Source organism: Passer domesticus, chromosome 9 (assembly GCF_036417665.1).
Source record: "Passer domesticus isolate bPasDom1 chromosome 9, bPasDom1.hap1, whole genome shotgun sequence".
NCBI lineage: Eukaryota > Metazoa > Chordata > Aves > Passeriformes > Passeridae > Passer > Passer domesticus.
In genome coordinates, this window is record NC_087482.1 from 25221189 (window position 1) to 25235791 (window position 14603).

At 45.6% G+C, this 14603-nt stretch overlaps 1 protein-coding gene across 13 annotated transcripts in view; it reads right to left on the minus strand.

Moving 5' to 3' along the window:
• The window catches only part of IQSEC1 (IQ motif and Sec7 domain ArfGEF 1), a 281322-nt gene that overhangs the window by 147930 nt on the left and 118789 nt on the right, over positions 1–14603 (minus strand). For 4 of the 13 annotated variants that reach the window (XM_064432141.1, XM_064432143.1, XM_064432142.1 and 1 more), the window contains one exon: positions 12644–12730. The exons of the other annotated variants lie outside the window; for them this stretch is intronic. In XM_064432141.1, coding sequence (XP_064288211.1) covers positions 12644–12730 — 87 coding nt within the window. The remainder of the gene's footprint in view (positions 1–12643; positions 12731–14603) is intronic. 13 annotated transcript variants of the gene reach the window in all.

Consider the following 14603-nt stretch of genomic DNA (forward strand, 5'->3'; position numbering starts at 1 on the left):
AAACAGGGTCTGAAGCCTTGTAAATGGAGTGTGTTGCTCAGTCTCAACTAGAACAATAAAGAATGTCCTGGTGGGCTCCTGAAGAGCTCCAGGCATGTGGAGAGCACCCCAACCCCAGGCTGGACACCGAAGGCACCTCCAGCACTCCTGAGAGTGGTGGGCACAGCTGAGAGCCCCCTAACAAAGGACTGAGGTGACTTTAATGAGAGCACCCTGGCCCCAGCACACAGACTGGTCTGTCAGGGCCATCTGCCTCGCCAGGATGGTGCTGGTAGAGCCACTGAGTTGGGAGACAGCTCCTGATTAATAACAGCCCTCGTTGTGTGACAGGGGAGAATGATTGGAGCAACATTTCCTGATGGAGATTAATTATCTCACCACCCCAGCCCCTGGCAAAAGCGTGTCGTAAAGCAGCAATTACAACTAATTGAATCCTCCGTAAAAATGAATTTAATTGAAGAGAGCAAGATGGATTTCAACGCTATCTCATTTTCAGGTGTGCAATGCTCCAGTGATTGGCTTGGAAAAAAAAATTCAGAGGTGAATGAGATGTGACATACTTTCTTTAGGATAAAATGCTTACATTAACGGGTCATAAATTGGGTTGATTTTATGCATTTGTTCTAGGAATGCATCAGCCAAAGATCATTAAAGGCCAAAGAGCATACAAATAACATTAAAAAAGCTAAATACTTGAATGGGTACAGAGCAGGAAGGACTTGCTTGAAGAACTAGAAATTAGAAAGGGATATATTATTTTGCACATTTTCACTTGAATATGGGAAGTAAATATAAATCAAAGGAAACAGCTTTTGGTTATTTCAAAATGCCAGCTTTCCACTTCGTTTAGCAAATAAAGACAATTCTTTTCAAATCTTCTCAAATCTCAGGTCTAAAGGGAAAACAGCAACACCTGCTTTTTACAGAAATGACTGAGATAAAACATGAATGGCACACAAAGGTGTTAGCTGGGCCCAAACAAGGCAGCCTTGCTCATCAGAATTCACAGAATCACAGAATGACCAGGTTTGAAGAGACCTTCAAGACTGAGTTCAACCCATGTCCCAACACCACAACTAAACCATGGCACCGAGTGCAACATCCAGGCTTTTTTTAAACATATCCAGGGATGGTGACTCCACCACCTCCCCAGGCAGGCCATTCCAGAACTTTATCATTCTTTCCATGAACAACTTTTTCCTGATATCCAACCTACATTTCCCTTGATGCAGCTTGAGACTGTGTCCTCTGGTTCTGTCAGTGCTGCCTGGAGAAAGAAACCAACCCCACCTGACTACAACTACCCTTCAGGGAGCTGTGGAGTAATAAGGTCACCTCGGAGTCTCCTTTTCTCTAGGGTAACAACCCCAGCTCCCTCAGTATCAGGGTCTGTGGAACCCTCCCATACCAGCACATTTATTTCACACAAACTTCAACATCAAATGTTTGCCTTGCACTCACTATGGAACCAAAATATTTTGGGTGGGGCCTGAGCAACCTGCTCTGGGGAAAGTGTCCCTGCCCGTGGCAGAGGATGGTTTTTCAGGTCCCTTCCAGCCCAGCCCACGCTGTGTTTCATTCCACATCAGCTGCATAGTTACTCTCTCCTTCTAACCTTGCAGCATTCTGCTGCTGAAAACAAAACTGACTGGCTCTGAGGAGTCCCTCCCATCCCCAGGAAGGTTCCCAGGGTCTCCTTGGAGGGTCAGTGCCTGGACAGCTCCGGGTCATGGCCAGGGAGCTGGGTGGCAGCAGGGCTGGGGCACAGAAGGTCAGCTCGTGGCTGGGAGCAGGAGGCTGGAGAGGATCCAGACACGGCCAGAAAAACTCTCCCTGAAGTCATTAATGGCATTTCTACTCGTGGATGTACTTGGTGCAGTTCTGCCTCTCCTCATCCATCCATCTGTGGCAGCTCAGCACAAGGAGGGATCCCTGATTCCAGTGAGGAACTGGAGCCCCGAGCTCCCTGCCCTGACCCGGGCTCATCCTGAGCCCCAGAGCCCCTTCCCTCTGCCAGAAGGGTGAGCAGGGGGAGAGAGGGGGATAAACACCCAGGGAGTGGGATAAAACACCAAAGAAATGGGATAAACACCAAGGGAATGGGATAAAACAACCAGAGAATGGGATAAAACACCCAGGGAATGGGATAAAACACCCAGGGAAGGGGGATAAACACCCAGGGCTGCTCAGCCCAGCTCCTCTTGGACAGGACCCTTCCAGCCCCGAGCAGCTGCTGCAGTTTAGGGAGTTAAAAGAAAATGGAAAACCCACCTGAACCACGGAATCATTGAGGTTGGAAAAGACCTCTTAAAATCCTAAATCCAAATTTCAGCTGAACACCCCCATGACACTAAACCATGTCCCCAAAAATGGGGGGAAAGGCTCAGAATGCTGAACACCCTGTAAATACAGGTGTGATACCATTAACTATTATAAATTACTTCAATAGATGTAGCATAATAAACCTGGACTTCCTTTTGATTTTCAGCAGATATGTTCATCTAGCAGTAATAAAAATCTATAGAACCATATTGTCTCATACCTTTTAATTATCAATTTCTTTATTTGAAAACCAACTGGCCTAGGAGAGGTACTGCTGTGTGCCTGTCCTGTTCTCACAGCCCTTCCCAGACAGCCACCAGTGACAGTGGGATGTGAAACACCCCCCGTGGCTTCTCCTCTGCTGTCAAACACAAACATTCTCTGGAACACATCCTTCACTGAGCTCCAGAAAGGTGGGGCACAATCAAACAGCCTATTTAGGGTAATAATTATAACATTTATAGACAACATTTATGGCAAGAGTTATAAAACATATAAATAACATTGACTATAGGGCATCCTGGCATATATACCCGTAGATATCCCATCTCCAGTGGTCACAGGATGCGGAAGTGCATTGAGCTGGCTTCCTCCCTCCTTTGCAGCTCCACGGACCAAGCCAGACAGGAGTGATTTACCGGGAAAGCCTCAGGAAGGCTGCATTGGAGCTCCCTCTAGCCCCCACGCCAGGAAATTGTCAATTACTGAAAAAAAACCCAAAACCAACCCAAAACCTAAAACAAAATACACCCCCCAAAAAAACCCTAAAAAAAAAAATCTGCCACCACACGCACACCAATCGCACAACACAAAAGGCAGCGAGGGCTCCCACAGATGTTGGGATGTATGGTTTTGGGGTCGGATTTTCTGAGAACTCCCCACTCCATTTCAGTATTCCAGGTGAAAATGGAATTTGTGCTGCAGGTCAAATGGGCCATTTGACTGCTAAATAACCCAGAAGGCAAATGTTCCCCTTGCAAAACGGTGGCTCCAGAGGGGGCTCAGCCTTTCCAAACAGGGAACTCCCAAGTCCCCACCTCTCAGCAGTGACCTCAAGTGCTGTCCCAGCGCTGCTCCATTCCATCCCTGATCATCCCATTCCATCCATTGCCATCCCTGGGCACTGCTCAAGGAAGGAGCTACCTCGACCTTAAATTACTTTATAATTCAAGCTCCTCACGAGTCCTGACTGCCTGGAATGGTGGCAATCTCTGTTCCATGGCACAGCTTGGCTAAGGCAGCATCTGAAAACCTTGACTGCAGCCCTGCTGAGATCTACACCCTGCTGCATTTTTCAGGGGATAATTCCTTCTCCTACATTACACAGCATTTTCCTGCAGCTAGCTAAAATCTGCTTTGGGAGATTAATATCTTAATTTATCTCAGTTGAACTGGTTTGGTTTGGGCTTTTTTTTTTTTTTTTTTTTTTTGCTCCATCTAGTGGTGCACAAAAATCCAGCCCAGAGTGTCCACACACTGCTCTGAGCTGTGTTAGGGACTTCCCACAGCTGTTAATTGAGAGAAAATAATACAAGCACAGAAAATAACAGTAAGGCAGTAGTTGCTGTGCAAAGCTGGAGTCTCACCCACCTATTTCCGGCAAAACCATGTAAAAGCTGAATATATTTGCACAGGAGAACTCCACACTGCACAAGAAAACCAAACCAGCCTGATCCTAAACAGTGCAAGTGCCTAAAGGTGCTGAAGGAGAAATTCCCCATCTGAACTCCCTCAAAACAGCAGCTTTTTTTAAGCCCTCTGAGTTCATGGAAGGAGAAAATAAGAAAAAAAATAAGAAAAATGCCATTTCTACTTCACCTTCCATCCCAAAATGCACAATAAGACAGTCTTCATTCTTCACAAAAACAATACAATTCACCCAGGAAGAGGAATTTTTCTGCTGATACTTTTCCCTGTTTTATAATTTTTGGCTGGTACCTTTCCCTGTTTTATAATAGCATGCAGCATTTTAGGTCATCTACTTCTAACTCTGGTTAGCTAAGAGAGCCCCTACCAGTCTCTGCTGCTAAACCCAGGGATGCACAGCATGTTTTATTCAGCCAGCCATGATTTATTCAAAGAGGGAAATGTTTACTCCTGCATTTCTGGCTTCCACTGCACCAGGGAAGGTCAGCTCTCTGTGTGCTCCTGAAGAGAAAATGCCACAATTCAGGGATACTACAGCTCCAAACTCAAACTGTTCCAAATCCCAGCAACCCCTAATGACTCTATTTTCCCTTAATTGGAAAACTACTGGATAGAAACACCCCATGCCCGTGTCCTGTGACAGCCAATAATGCTGGTCAGGCTTTGCCTTCATTTTCTCCTGAGCCTCATCATTAACTGCAGCCACTTTCAGGATAATCACACACTGGCTCTTCAGGCTGGGGGGTTGAATTTGCAGGGTTAAAGCAGTCTTGCTTCTTGTTTTCCTTTGCACAAATAGATAAAAGGTACTTGTTGGACAAAGCTTCCCCTCTGCAAGGGAATAATTACAGTGCTCCAGAGCTCAGTTCACTGAGGAGAGAGTGGTAATCACTGTTTACATCTGGGAGGGAGATAAGCAAGTCAAAATATCAGAAATTCCTACTGTTTCTATCTTTGGGAAGCAACTCGGAGAAACTCTTAATTACAGAGTAAAAGACCCAAATGGTGGACAGTATTTAAACATTTCAGTGTTTTTCCCTGCCCAGTAAACATCAGAGGGATATATTCCGGGGAATATAATTCCAGATATATATTCCAGGGATATAATCAACTGTAGTCATCCACTACACTATTTTTTGCATACATTATTTTGAAATTTTACAGTGGGAATGAGTGTTCTTTCTCTATATTGTAATGAAAAGTGATTAGGAAACATGTGAAACTGAGAACATTCAATACCAAAGAACAGCAGCAGCCATAGAGTGTGAGCAGTGAGCAGAAATTATGCAGAAAAAGTTGCAAAATCATGAAGGCAGATTATTCTTGTGCCAGCAAATCCCTGCCCAAGCCTGGTCACTGCAGAGTCACAGCCAAGGCAAGCACAAGGGAACATTTCACAGCAAGGACAGAGACACTGGATCAAACTTCACAGAAGAGCAAATAACCTGTATTCTGTTTTTTTGGAGATTCCTTTGGGGAGAAAGAAACACATTGTAAAGATGACAGAGAGCCTCAAGCTGCCTTCATAGTTCTTCCCTCCTTGATCCTGGTGATTCTCCTTTTATCCCATCCTCAAAGCCACACACAAGTACAGATAAATACCTGCTTTTCACCTGCACCAAGCCACCTCTGCCTTTGCACCAGCCCCAGACAGTGGGGAGCAATATTTTACCTCATGACAGCAACTACAGATTTAAGAACTTTTCCCCCTCTCCCAGTCCTCCTTTCCCACTATTTTCAGGGTAGTAAATGCCACTGCAGAGAAATTGTGTTCCCTGGTACATCTGCTTGCACTGGTTAAGTTGGAAAACCCAACCAGCAGAAGTTGTCTGGTTATTTAGAGCCACAGGATGTGTCTGCAAAGGTGAAACCAACCAAGAGCCTTGTGAGCAGTGGGGACTTGGACACCCATGGTACACAATCTCATTTCTCCAGCTGCAGTCATGGGACTGTGCAGCTGCAAGTTCGTTCCTTCAGTGACACATGAACCACAGCTTTGAGAGAAATGTTTTCATTGATGAGGCAACAGAAGCACGTGAGCAGTGACCTGGTCCTTTGGTTGACCCAAGCCTTGCACAGAGGCCAAGGAAAGGAGAAGACAGAGCTCAAAGCAGCTTAGGATGGAAGCACACATGGAGAGAGATGTGCTGCCACAACAGAAAGGTGCTCCTCAGAACCAGCACCAAGGAAGGGAAGAAGGGCTCATCTCCAGCAGCTACATCCATAAAACACCCCATGCTGGTGTTTGCTCGACCTTGAAACAAACCAGCCCAACAGAGATCTCACAACAGCTGCCCTCCCACCCCACATCTGGAAGAGAAAAAATCCCCTTTGGCTGTGCCCTCCACACCACACAGCCACATCCAGACAGCAACAAAACTCACACTACACCTCAGGGCTTAAGGTACCGTTTATTTTAGCTCAAAATAAACTGTGCACTGGAGGAATCTGTTCCCAGCTGGCGTGTGTCCTCAGCACTGGGCAGGAGGAGAGAGCTGTGGGGAGGCTGGAGAGGAGGCATTGCTCAAACTGGCAGCACGGGGTCCCAGGGATGCGTGCAGTGCCAGTCCATGCCCACAGAAAGGGAGGAGGGAGAAGGGCTGGGCAGAGGAGCACGGGCTGCAGCACGAGCCCAGCTGCGCTGTCATCTCGAGGATGGGCTGCTAGACCCCGAAGGTGGGCAGCAGAACTGGTGCAGGACACTATCTTCCCTGCCGAGGAGGGGGCAAGAAAGAAAAGAGACAGAGGAAGAGAACCACAGGGAGCAGCATTAGGAAAATTCAGCTTGAAATCTGTTTGCTTTTGTTTTCAAATCCACAAATGCTGTCAGTTGTTTGTAAGCACCACCCAGTTAACCCATTTCCATCTCAGAGACAGGACTCTTCACAAAGGGAAGAACAGCCCCACGAGCCAAGGCCAATGCTGATGACTTAAACTCTGAGAAAAACGCTGCTTTAAAAGGGCCACTTCTGTTTTTCCCATTAGAAAAATTACATTAGGCTGTCATTGACATACCCAGCCTAATGTGGCCGTGGCCCCTTTATTTTTAACACGCTCAGAGCTTCCCACAGGTATTTTCACTGCCCACATTCTGCTGGAAATGCAGAACAGAAGCATCCCCCTTCTCAGGGAGGCTCACACACAGAAATCCTGACATGGCCTTGCTCCCTACCCCACTCCCTCCCAAGGGGCAAGGAAGAGCTCTGTCTCCAGGAGGAGTTGCCAGCATCATGAATGGTGCCACGAGGCAGGAGCAGTTTGGAATACCCACATCTGTAATGCTAGAAGTGCTTTATGGCAGGGAGGGAGATGCTGGCCTAGCAGGAGGCTCCAGCCACTTCTGAACCAGTAACACAACCATGAGGGGCCACTTCCTTTACAGTAAAGAACAGGCTAAAGGAGGAGGATGGAAAGGAACACAATGAAGGAAGAAAAACAAGAAAATCCCAAACCAAATTTCAGGCTGTTCTGCCAGTTCTCCCAACTGTGCTCAGGAACATAATCCACCATTTGCACTCCCTGCATCACGTAGGCATCAAGTGGAAAATTACAAGTATTACTCTAATTATGCCAGCTTTCCTTTGCCATAGGGTGTGAGCACAGATGCCTTATGTAATCAGCTGAACCTCACACTGACTTGGGGCAGGATTTGGTCACAGTTTGGACCTGGTTTTCTCTGTCCATCTGCATCCTGCCTCTCTGGGAGACATGCTGCTGGTCTGGGCCATGCTGCTCTCGCTCCTTTGCTCAGTTTGAAAATTAAAATACCACCAAGCTTTTATATCTCTGCATATTCTAGAGAGAGCTTAAACATGCTGAGGTATACAGCTAGGCAACTTCAGCCAGAAATCAGATCCTTATTCAACATTATTTTGGTAGAAAATGGCAATGAATATCATATATGAAATGCCATATCAGTACTAATAAGAATTCTGAAGTGCTGCTCCTTCAGATATGTCCTTACCTGGGACTAAGCACTGACTGGCAGCTACCACAGGGCCATGCTGCTGCATGGTGTGGGATGTCTCTAGAGGTGCTTGTAGGGAGGACACAAAAAGCATTTGCTTTGTGTCTCAGGGAAGAAACAGTGCCCAGCAGTGGGAAAAAATAAACTGAGAATTGCAAAGTGCATTTATCTATAAAGAGATATTTTTCATTTTAGGGGTATAAGTTATTTCCCAGTTTTCCCTGGCTGTGCTAGCATGCAAAAATTCCCACTGTGCTCTTGACAAGAGTTAAGGAAAACCAAACCACTCCAGCACATGATGGAAGTATCTGAAGGCTCAGCATCATTGCAGGGGAGCCTCTGTGTTAACCAGTTATGGTGGCAAAACAGCTCCAAAGCCTCCCAGGGGCTCAGACAGAAAGAAATAGCACAATCAATCCTTCTATCATCGTCCACACAGTGGTTTGTTGCATGTAAGCCAACATTACCTGGTGAAACAAAGATTCCACATTAAAATTTCACACAAGTACAGTATTTTCAGAATGATGGTTTTACCTCCCAGAGGTGCTGATTAAACATTAAGCAGGCAGAGACTGCAAGAAAATGATGGGATTTCTTTGGTACTATAACATCCTTTGCATTATCATTTTGTTTTCACAGGTCTCACTGGGGAAAAAAAAAAGAAAAGAAAAATCTCTAGCTTCACGATTTAAAAAATGGTCTTTGGACATGATAAGGGCATCTAATTTGAGATTAGAAGGATGGAAGGTAGAGTGGATGGAGACAGGAATGAGTGACAGCCAATATTTCATGCAAATCAGGACAAGGAAGTCACAGTTATGAAAAAACACATCAGATGGAAAGATGCTCAGACATTAGTGGTAAGCAAATCTGTCCACAGTTGCAGTTTGCATACATCAGCCTGTTCCATACCCACACAGGGAAGACAGACAGGAACAGGGCTGGATATCCCCAGCATGGGCACTTCTGTACATGGAATTTTGCTGTGTGTGAGGTTCCTGCACAGATGGGCTGAGGGTCTGACTGAAGTTTGTCCAAAGATGTGTCACAGAATCCCCAACTGATTTGGGTGAGAAGGAGCCTCAAAGCCCATCCAGTGCCACCCCTGCCATGGCAGGGACACCTTCCCCTGTCCCAGGCTGCTCCAGCCCCAGTGTCCAGCCTGGCCTTGGGCACTGCCAGGGATCCAGGGACAGCCACAGCTGCTCTGGGCACCCTGTGCCAGGGCCTGCCCACCCTCACAGGGAGGAATTTCCTGCCCATATCTATTCTGAACCTGCTCTCTGTCAGTTTAAAGCCATAGAAAGTGTGTTTAGATAATGCTGGGAACCAACTTCCTCAGATAGGACACAGAGCTGATTAAATTCCCTTTCTGCAGATGCCATTTTAGCTCTGGGCTTTGCTCAGTTCCAGCTGCGAGGCCTCTGAGATGATGATGCAGCTGGATCAGGCCAGAGGCTCAGCAGCTGAAGTACAGGACTACCTGGATTTCTATTTTGGAAGCCTTTCTGGGGTGTTCCACACTTCCTTTACTTTGCTGTTCACACAAGATATAAAATTTGTGTTCTAATGATCTCTGACAAACCCAGAGCAGCTCCTGGAACCTGCAGCTTCCAACCAGAGGCTGTTGTTTTCAAGGCTCTACTCAGGAGGCAGGAAGGGGAAGGGAGTTAGAGAAGCCAAGCTACAGACACTGCTGGTCTATTTTTTAATTCCCAAACAGAAATAACCCAAAAAGAGCAAGCAGAGGAGGCATATGGGCTAACTGGAACCCAGACAAGCATCGAGCTGGAAGGACACGACAAGCTCAGGCTTCCCAAGACTTCCCTTGTAACAGGAGAATGCAAGATAACTTGTATTATTTCTGTCTCTTTTGAGCATTGTAAAATGAGTGAGGGATTACTGCAATAGCTGCAGTTATTAAAAATGCATTATTTTCCTATTAACGATTCAAAACAGATGCCAAAGATCGTCTCGACTAGAAATAAAACTGCTGGAGTGAATAAAACATCCAGCAATTAGCTAACAGCAAATCAGAGATGCTCCAGATTTCACTGTAGTGCATTCATTAATTGCTTCTTTCAGAGCAAATTTAATTTTTAATTCTGGGCTACAAAATTAATCCCTCTGTGTATTTTCTAAATAAAGCCTCAAAACTGCAGCCAGACCAAAGCATCCACGTCTGTTAGTTTTGTTTCTAATGATTTCTATTTATAAATTGATAAATGGGAAGATTAAAAGCTAAATTTAATACCATCATGTGTATGTAGAAATGCAAAGCCCAATCCTGTTAGAGCTCTAGCAGCTCATTTTCATTCACAGCAATGGGATTCCCATGTAGAGGTCCTGCACAAAACCAGGTGCATCATTTGCACTTGATTCAAAGATCACAGTTGTGGGAATGGCAGTTTGGATATAACAACTTCACAAATTGAAATTATGGGCAAACCAAACCCATTCCTGCCATGAGGATGATGGTAACAGCCTGGCTCCAGCACAGCAGCACATCTGTGAGCAGGGACAGCATAAACATTGCTGTGTCATTTGAAATGAAATTCTATAGACTAAAATATTCTGGTTTGCAACTCTTTCTATCCTTCCCAAGAACAGCGTGCTGTGGGATGAAGGATAATTTGTGGAGGTGTGGACAGGGCAGTCCCTGCTCAGAGCAGGTACAGTGATGTCCCACTGACCTGAGCATGGCTGAGGACAGAGACCCCACGTCCTCTGCTGGCCTCTGTTCCCATGTTTGACCAAGCTCATGGTGAAATTCCCTTTCTCCCTACCTTGTATCTAATTGGAATTTTCCTTACTGCAGTTTGTTTTGGTTGCCTCTTGTCCCTGGAGAGGCAGGCTGCAGCTTTTCCATATTCTCCCTGTTCACAGAAGCCCAGACTGGTCTGGGTTGGAAGGACCTCAAAGCCACAAGCAGGGACACCTTCCACTGTCCCTCCAAGCCCTGTCCAGCCTGGCCTTGGACACTTCCAGGGATCCAGGGGCACCCACAGCTTCTCTGGGCACCCTGTTCCAGGGTTTGACAACTCTGAGTGAAGGATTTTCCCTGATGTCCAACCTGACCCTCCCCTGGCCAGCCTGGGGCCGTTCCCTCTCTTCCTGTCCCTGTTCCCTAGTGCACAGCCCCATTTCCCCTGGATGTCCCCTCCTGGCAGGGAGCTGTGCAGAGCCACAAGGTCTCCCCTGAGCCCAAATTTCCCTGAGAGCAAACAGGGCCAGGGATGAGCTCCGTCCCACCCCCCAGTCCTGATCCACCAGCTCAAGGTCCCACAGCACTCTGAAACTGCACAGGCTTTACACCCCCAGAGCAGGGAACTCCTGTCTTCACTGCACAAAAAACCCTAAGGAAATTCAGATTTCAAAGCATGAAGTTAAGCTGCTCTAAGCTTTAATTCCAGAAGAAATATCACTGATAAAAATAACACCCTATGTGGAGTGAGGCACTGAGACAAGGAACAGCTGGTTTTCCCATCAACATCCCAACAGGAAGATCCTTAAAATTAAAGCACTATCAACTAAGGACATAGGAAAACTAAAAGCCTCACTAAAAAGCAAGCAGGGAATCTAAGAGTTTTCAGGCCCTGCTCCTCACCAAAGGAATTTGAGCTGTCTTACAACTCAACTATGGACTCACTACCACCAAATAAACAAAGGGCTCTGATGGGAGAAAAAAAACCAAACACACAAACAGATGCCGCAACACAAACCAACAGGGTGAATCCAAGCATGCATGGAGAGAGGTAACTAGGGGATGAAATATTCAAACCAGAAATATGTTTATGCATTTACAGATTTAGGATTCATTGTTTGCTTTTGTCTTTCCTTATTACTCGTACAAAGTGGTTTTGATTTTTCAACACCAGGCTTCCAATATTTTGATATTAATATTATTCATGAGCTGGCAATTATCACTAAGTCGATTGCTAATAGCAAATGTAAAAATTCAAGACAATATTTTCCATGGCATGCACAGTTTTGTAACAGTTTTCACATTTCCAATGACTGAGATTAGCTGCCCTCTGATCCTTCTCTAAGATGTTACAATAAACACTGGCATTGACAATAAATAGTACTATGGGATGTAATTGCTGCTCTCTGCATTGGATCAAAGAGAACACATAGATAATAAAAGCATCTATGTTAAAAGAAGCATTGTGAGCTGGAAAACGTGTATTTTTGATGTATTTGAAACCTCTGTATTTCATTCAAATCCAAGGCAGTGCTGAGCCCTGGGCAGGTCCATGCCTTTAACCTTCAGAGGGTTAAACACATGGATGAATTCCTCAGCTACTGGCATGGAATAGGCAGGGGTGAAAAAAAAAAGTGTTGCTCAGGACACCATCAATGTCCTCCATGAATTATACAAATATTTCAGCATATTTGTCACGTGAGACCTCAGCCTGCACCTCCCTTCTCCCTACCTTTGCACGCCCAGGGGGATGTGCCTCTTAAAGCACAGGACACTCATTTTACAGAGTAATTCCAGAGTGCCTGAGAGAAGGACTCACTGCAGTGATGGTTCTGTCCACAGCTACCCTACAAGACATCAGAAATATTGGATATTTACTCCAATATTCTTTTTTGATTTTTTTTTCCTTTTAAAACTTAACAACTGTTGCTTGTCTCGTGTCAAATGGCAACACCAGATCTCCCTCCAAGCAGCAGCAGTGGGTGGAGCGTGTCTGCTCTTACCTGTACTCTGAGTGTGTGGCAGGGACAGCTAGCTGGGAATGGTACAATGGAGCTGGACAGCAAAACTGGTGCAGAGTATTTAAAGACCTACGACACAAGGAAAAACACAAAGTCAAACCACCAGCTGTTGAGAAAGGGGCTCTTGAGGGGAAGGCAGGTGCTGACAGGAATATTGGAAACTCACGAGAACGGTGACTGAAATTTGAGGCACAGCTGTCAGTTCTGGATCCCAGGGGACACAGGGGAACAGTCCCAGGTTTTAAATGCACACACCAAAATGACGGTGAGGAGCTGTTGCAATGAAGAGTCAATCAAAGGGTTGTTGCAGGATTAAGATCAAATGCCAATTTAAGGCTTGGGGTTTGCCTTGCCACATGGAAGGAAGGCAAAAGCTGAAACACTGAGGGTAAAATCCCTATGGAAATGAAGCTTTAGCCTTGCATCTTACTCTGCACCAGTCAGGCTGTTCTCTGTTCATGGAATTAATGCACAGTGCTCTGAATGAGGAGGGACAATGCAATGGACATGGATACAAAGCTTTCTTCAAGCCCAGCAACAACAAACATATTGCAAAATAAACCACTTGAAAATGTGAAAGAGCCCAAGTTTCACCCATGTTTTAAGCAATATTCAGACCTGTGCAAGAGCAGTTGAATTGTTCAAATTTGTTCATTTGTTCAAAGCACAGAAAGAAAACAAAAACATCCTTTACCTCACAAAGATATTCTGCACCCCAGATCATTACATAGGTATTGTTTCAAAAACAAAACCAGACAAGGGGTTTCCACCTCTGAAGGAAAGCTTGGAAAATCTTTAAGCACCACACAGCACACGTCCCTGCATTCCTGGTGTTTGTGCCAGGAAACATTAAACAAGGCTCAGCACAGCAAGTCCTCCATGATAAATCCACCTAATCAAATTTCTCAGGACACAGCATTCTTCTAGGAAATCATAAAAAAATAATCAATATCTTGTATCTCTTTGAGTGGAAGAGGGAGCCATTAAATTGAAAATCCTCATTTAACTTGTGAGCATCCAACCTGCCAGTTAACAGAGGAGGTGGGTGTGTGTTTGTGTACACAAATGCACTTTTTAACCCCCCATCTTTCTCTTGGTGTTCTGACAGAAGTCTCAGAAGATTGATTTTGATTCTTCTGCATCTCTGAGGCTTAAAGTGAATCCTGTGAGGTCACTTTCTTATGAGATCAAAGAGAGTGGTTAAGCAAAAAGAAGTCAGGCTTTGTTCAGGAAGGAGTAAGTTACTAATCCTTGGGAAAAAAGACAAGGTCAGCCTGTTCTGATTCCTGCTGCCAACACCGTGTCAGCAACTGCATGGCCAGGATCAGCTGGATTTTCTGTTCAAAGGTGGCAACTCCTGTGAAGTACTTGAGCTTTTGGAGCTGCAGCTCAATCCAGACACAAGGCACCTCCCCAGTGTGGGATGCAGCCTCCAACACCTCACAGGGCCCAGGTACCCACGGGGGCACCTTCAAACCCCTCGGGAAGACAAAAAGTTCAAACCAAAGATGGAGAACAACAATGGAAGCATTGATGGGCAATATCAAAGCAGGCAGGACATGCCAAAGCTGGATTTTCTGTCAGGAAAAGCACACAGCGTTCCACTTGAGCTGCTCCACTCAGTCCTGGGCTGTGAGCGCAGGGCACGAGTCTCTCACTGGGCAGGGGCACTGCTCTCATGGAGGAACCTGCTCCTGCCTTGGGATATCTGCTTTTTCCACTAGAAGCAAAAAAGGAAATGGAGGAAATCAGCAGGAGAGTGTTCCAGATTCCATTCCAACCACTGTTCTTTTCCACTCAGATGTCTTCAGAGAATTAACCAGAGAAATATGAAAGAATATGAAAGAATCTCTCTGGATTCAGCTCTGCTCAACAAAGCTTTTTGAACAGATCTTGCTCCTGGCTCTCCTGGCTGTTCCAAAACCATTCTGCCCTCAAGGCT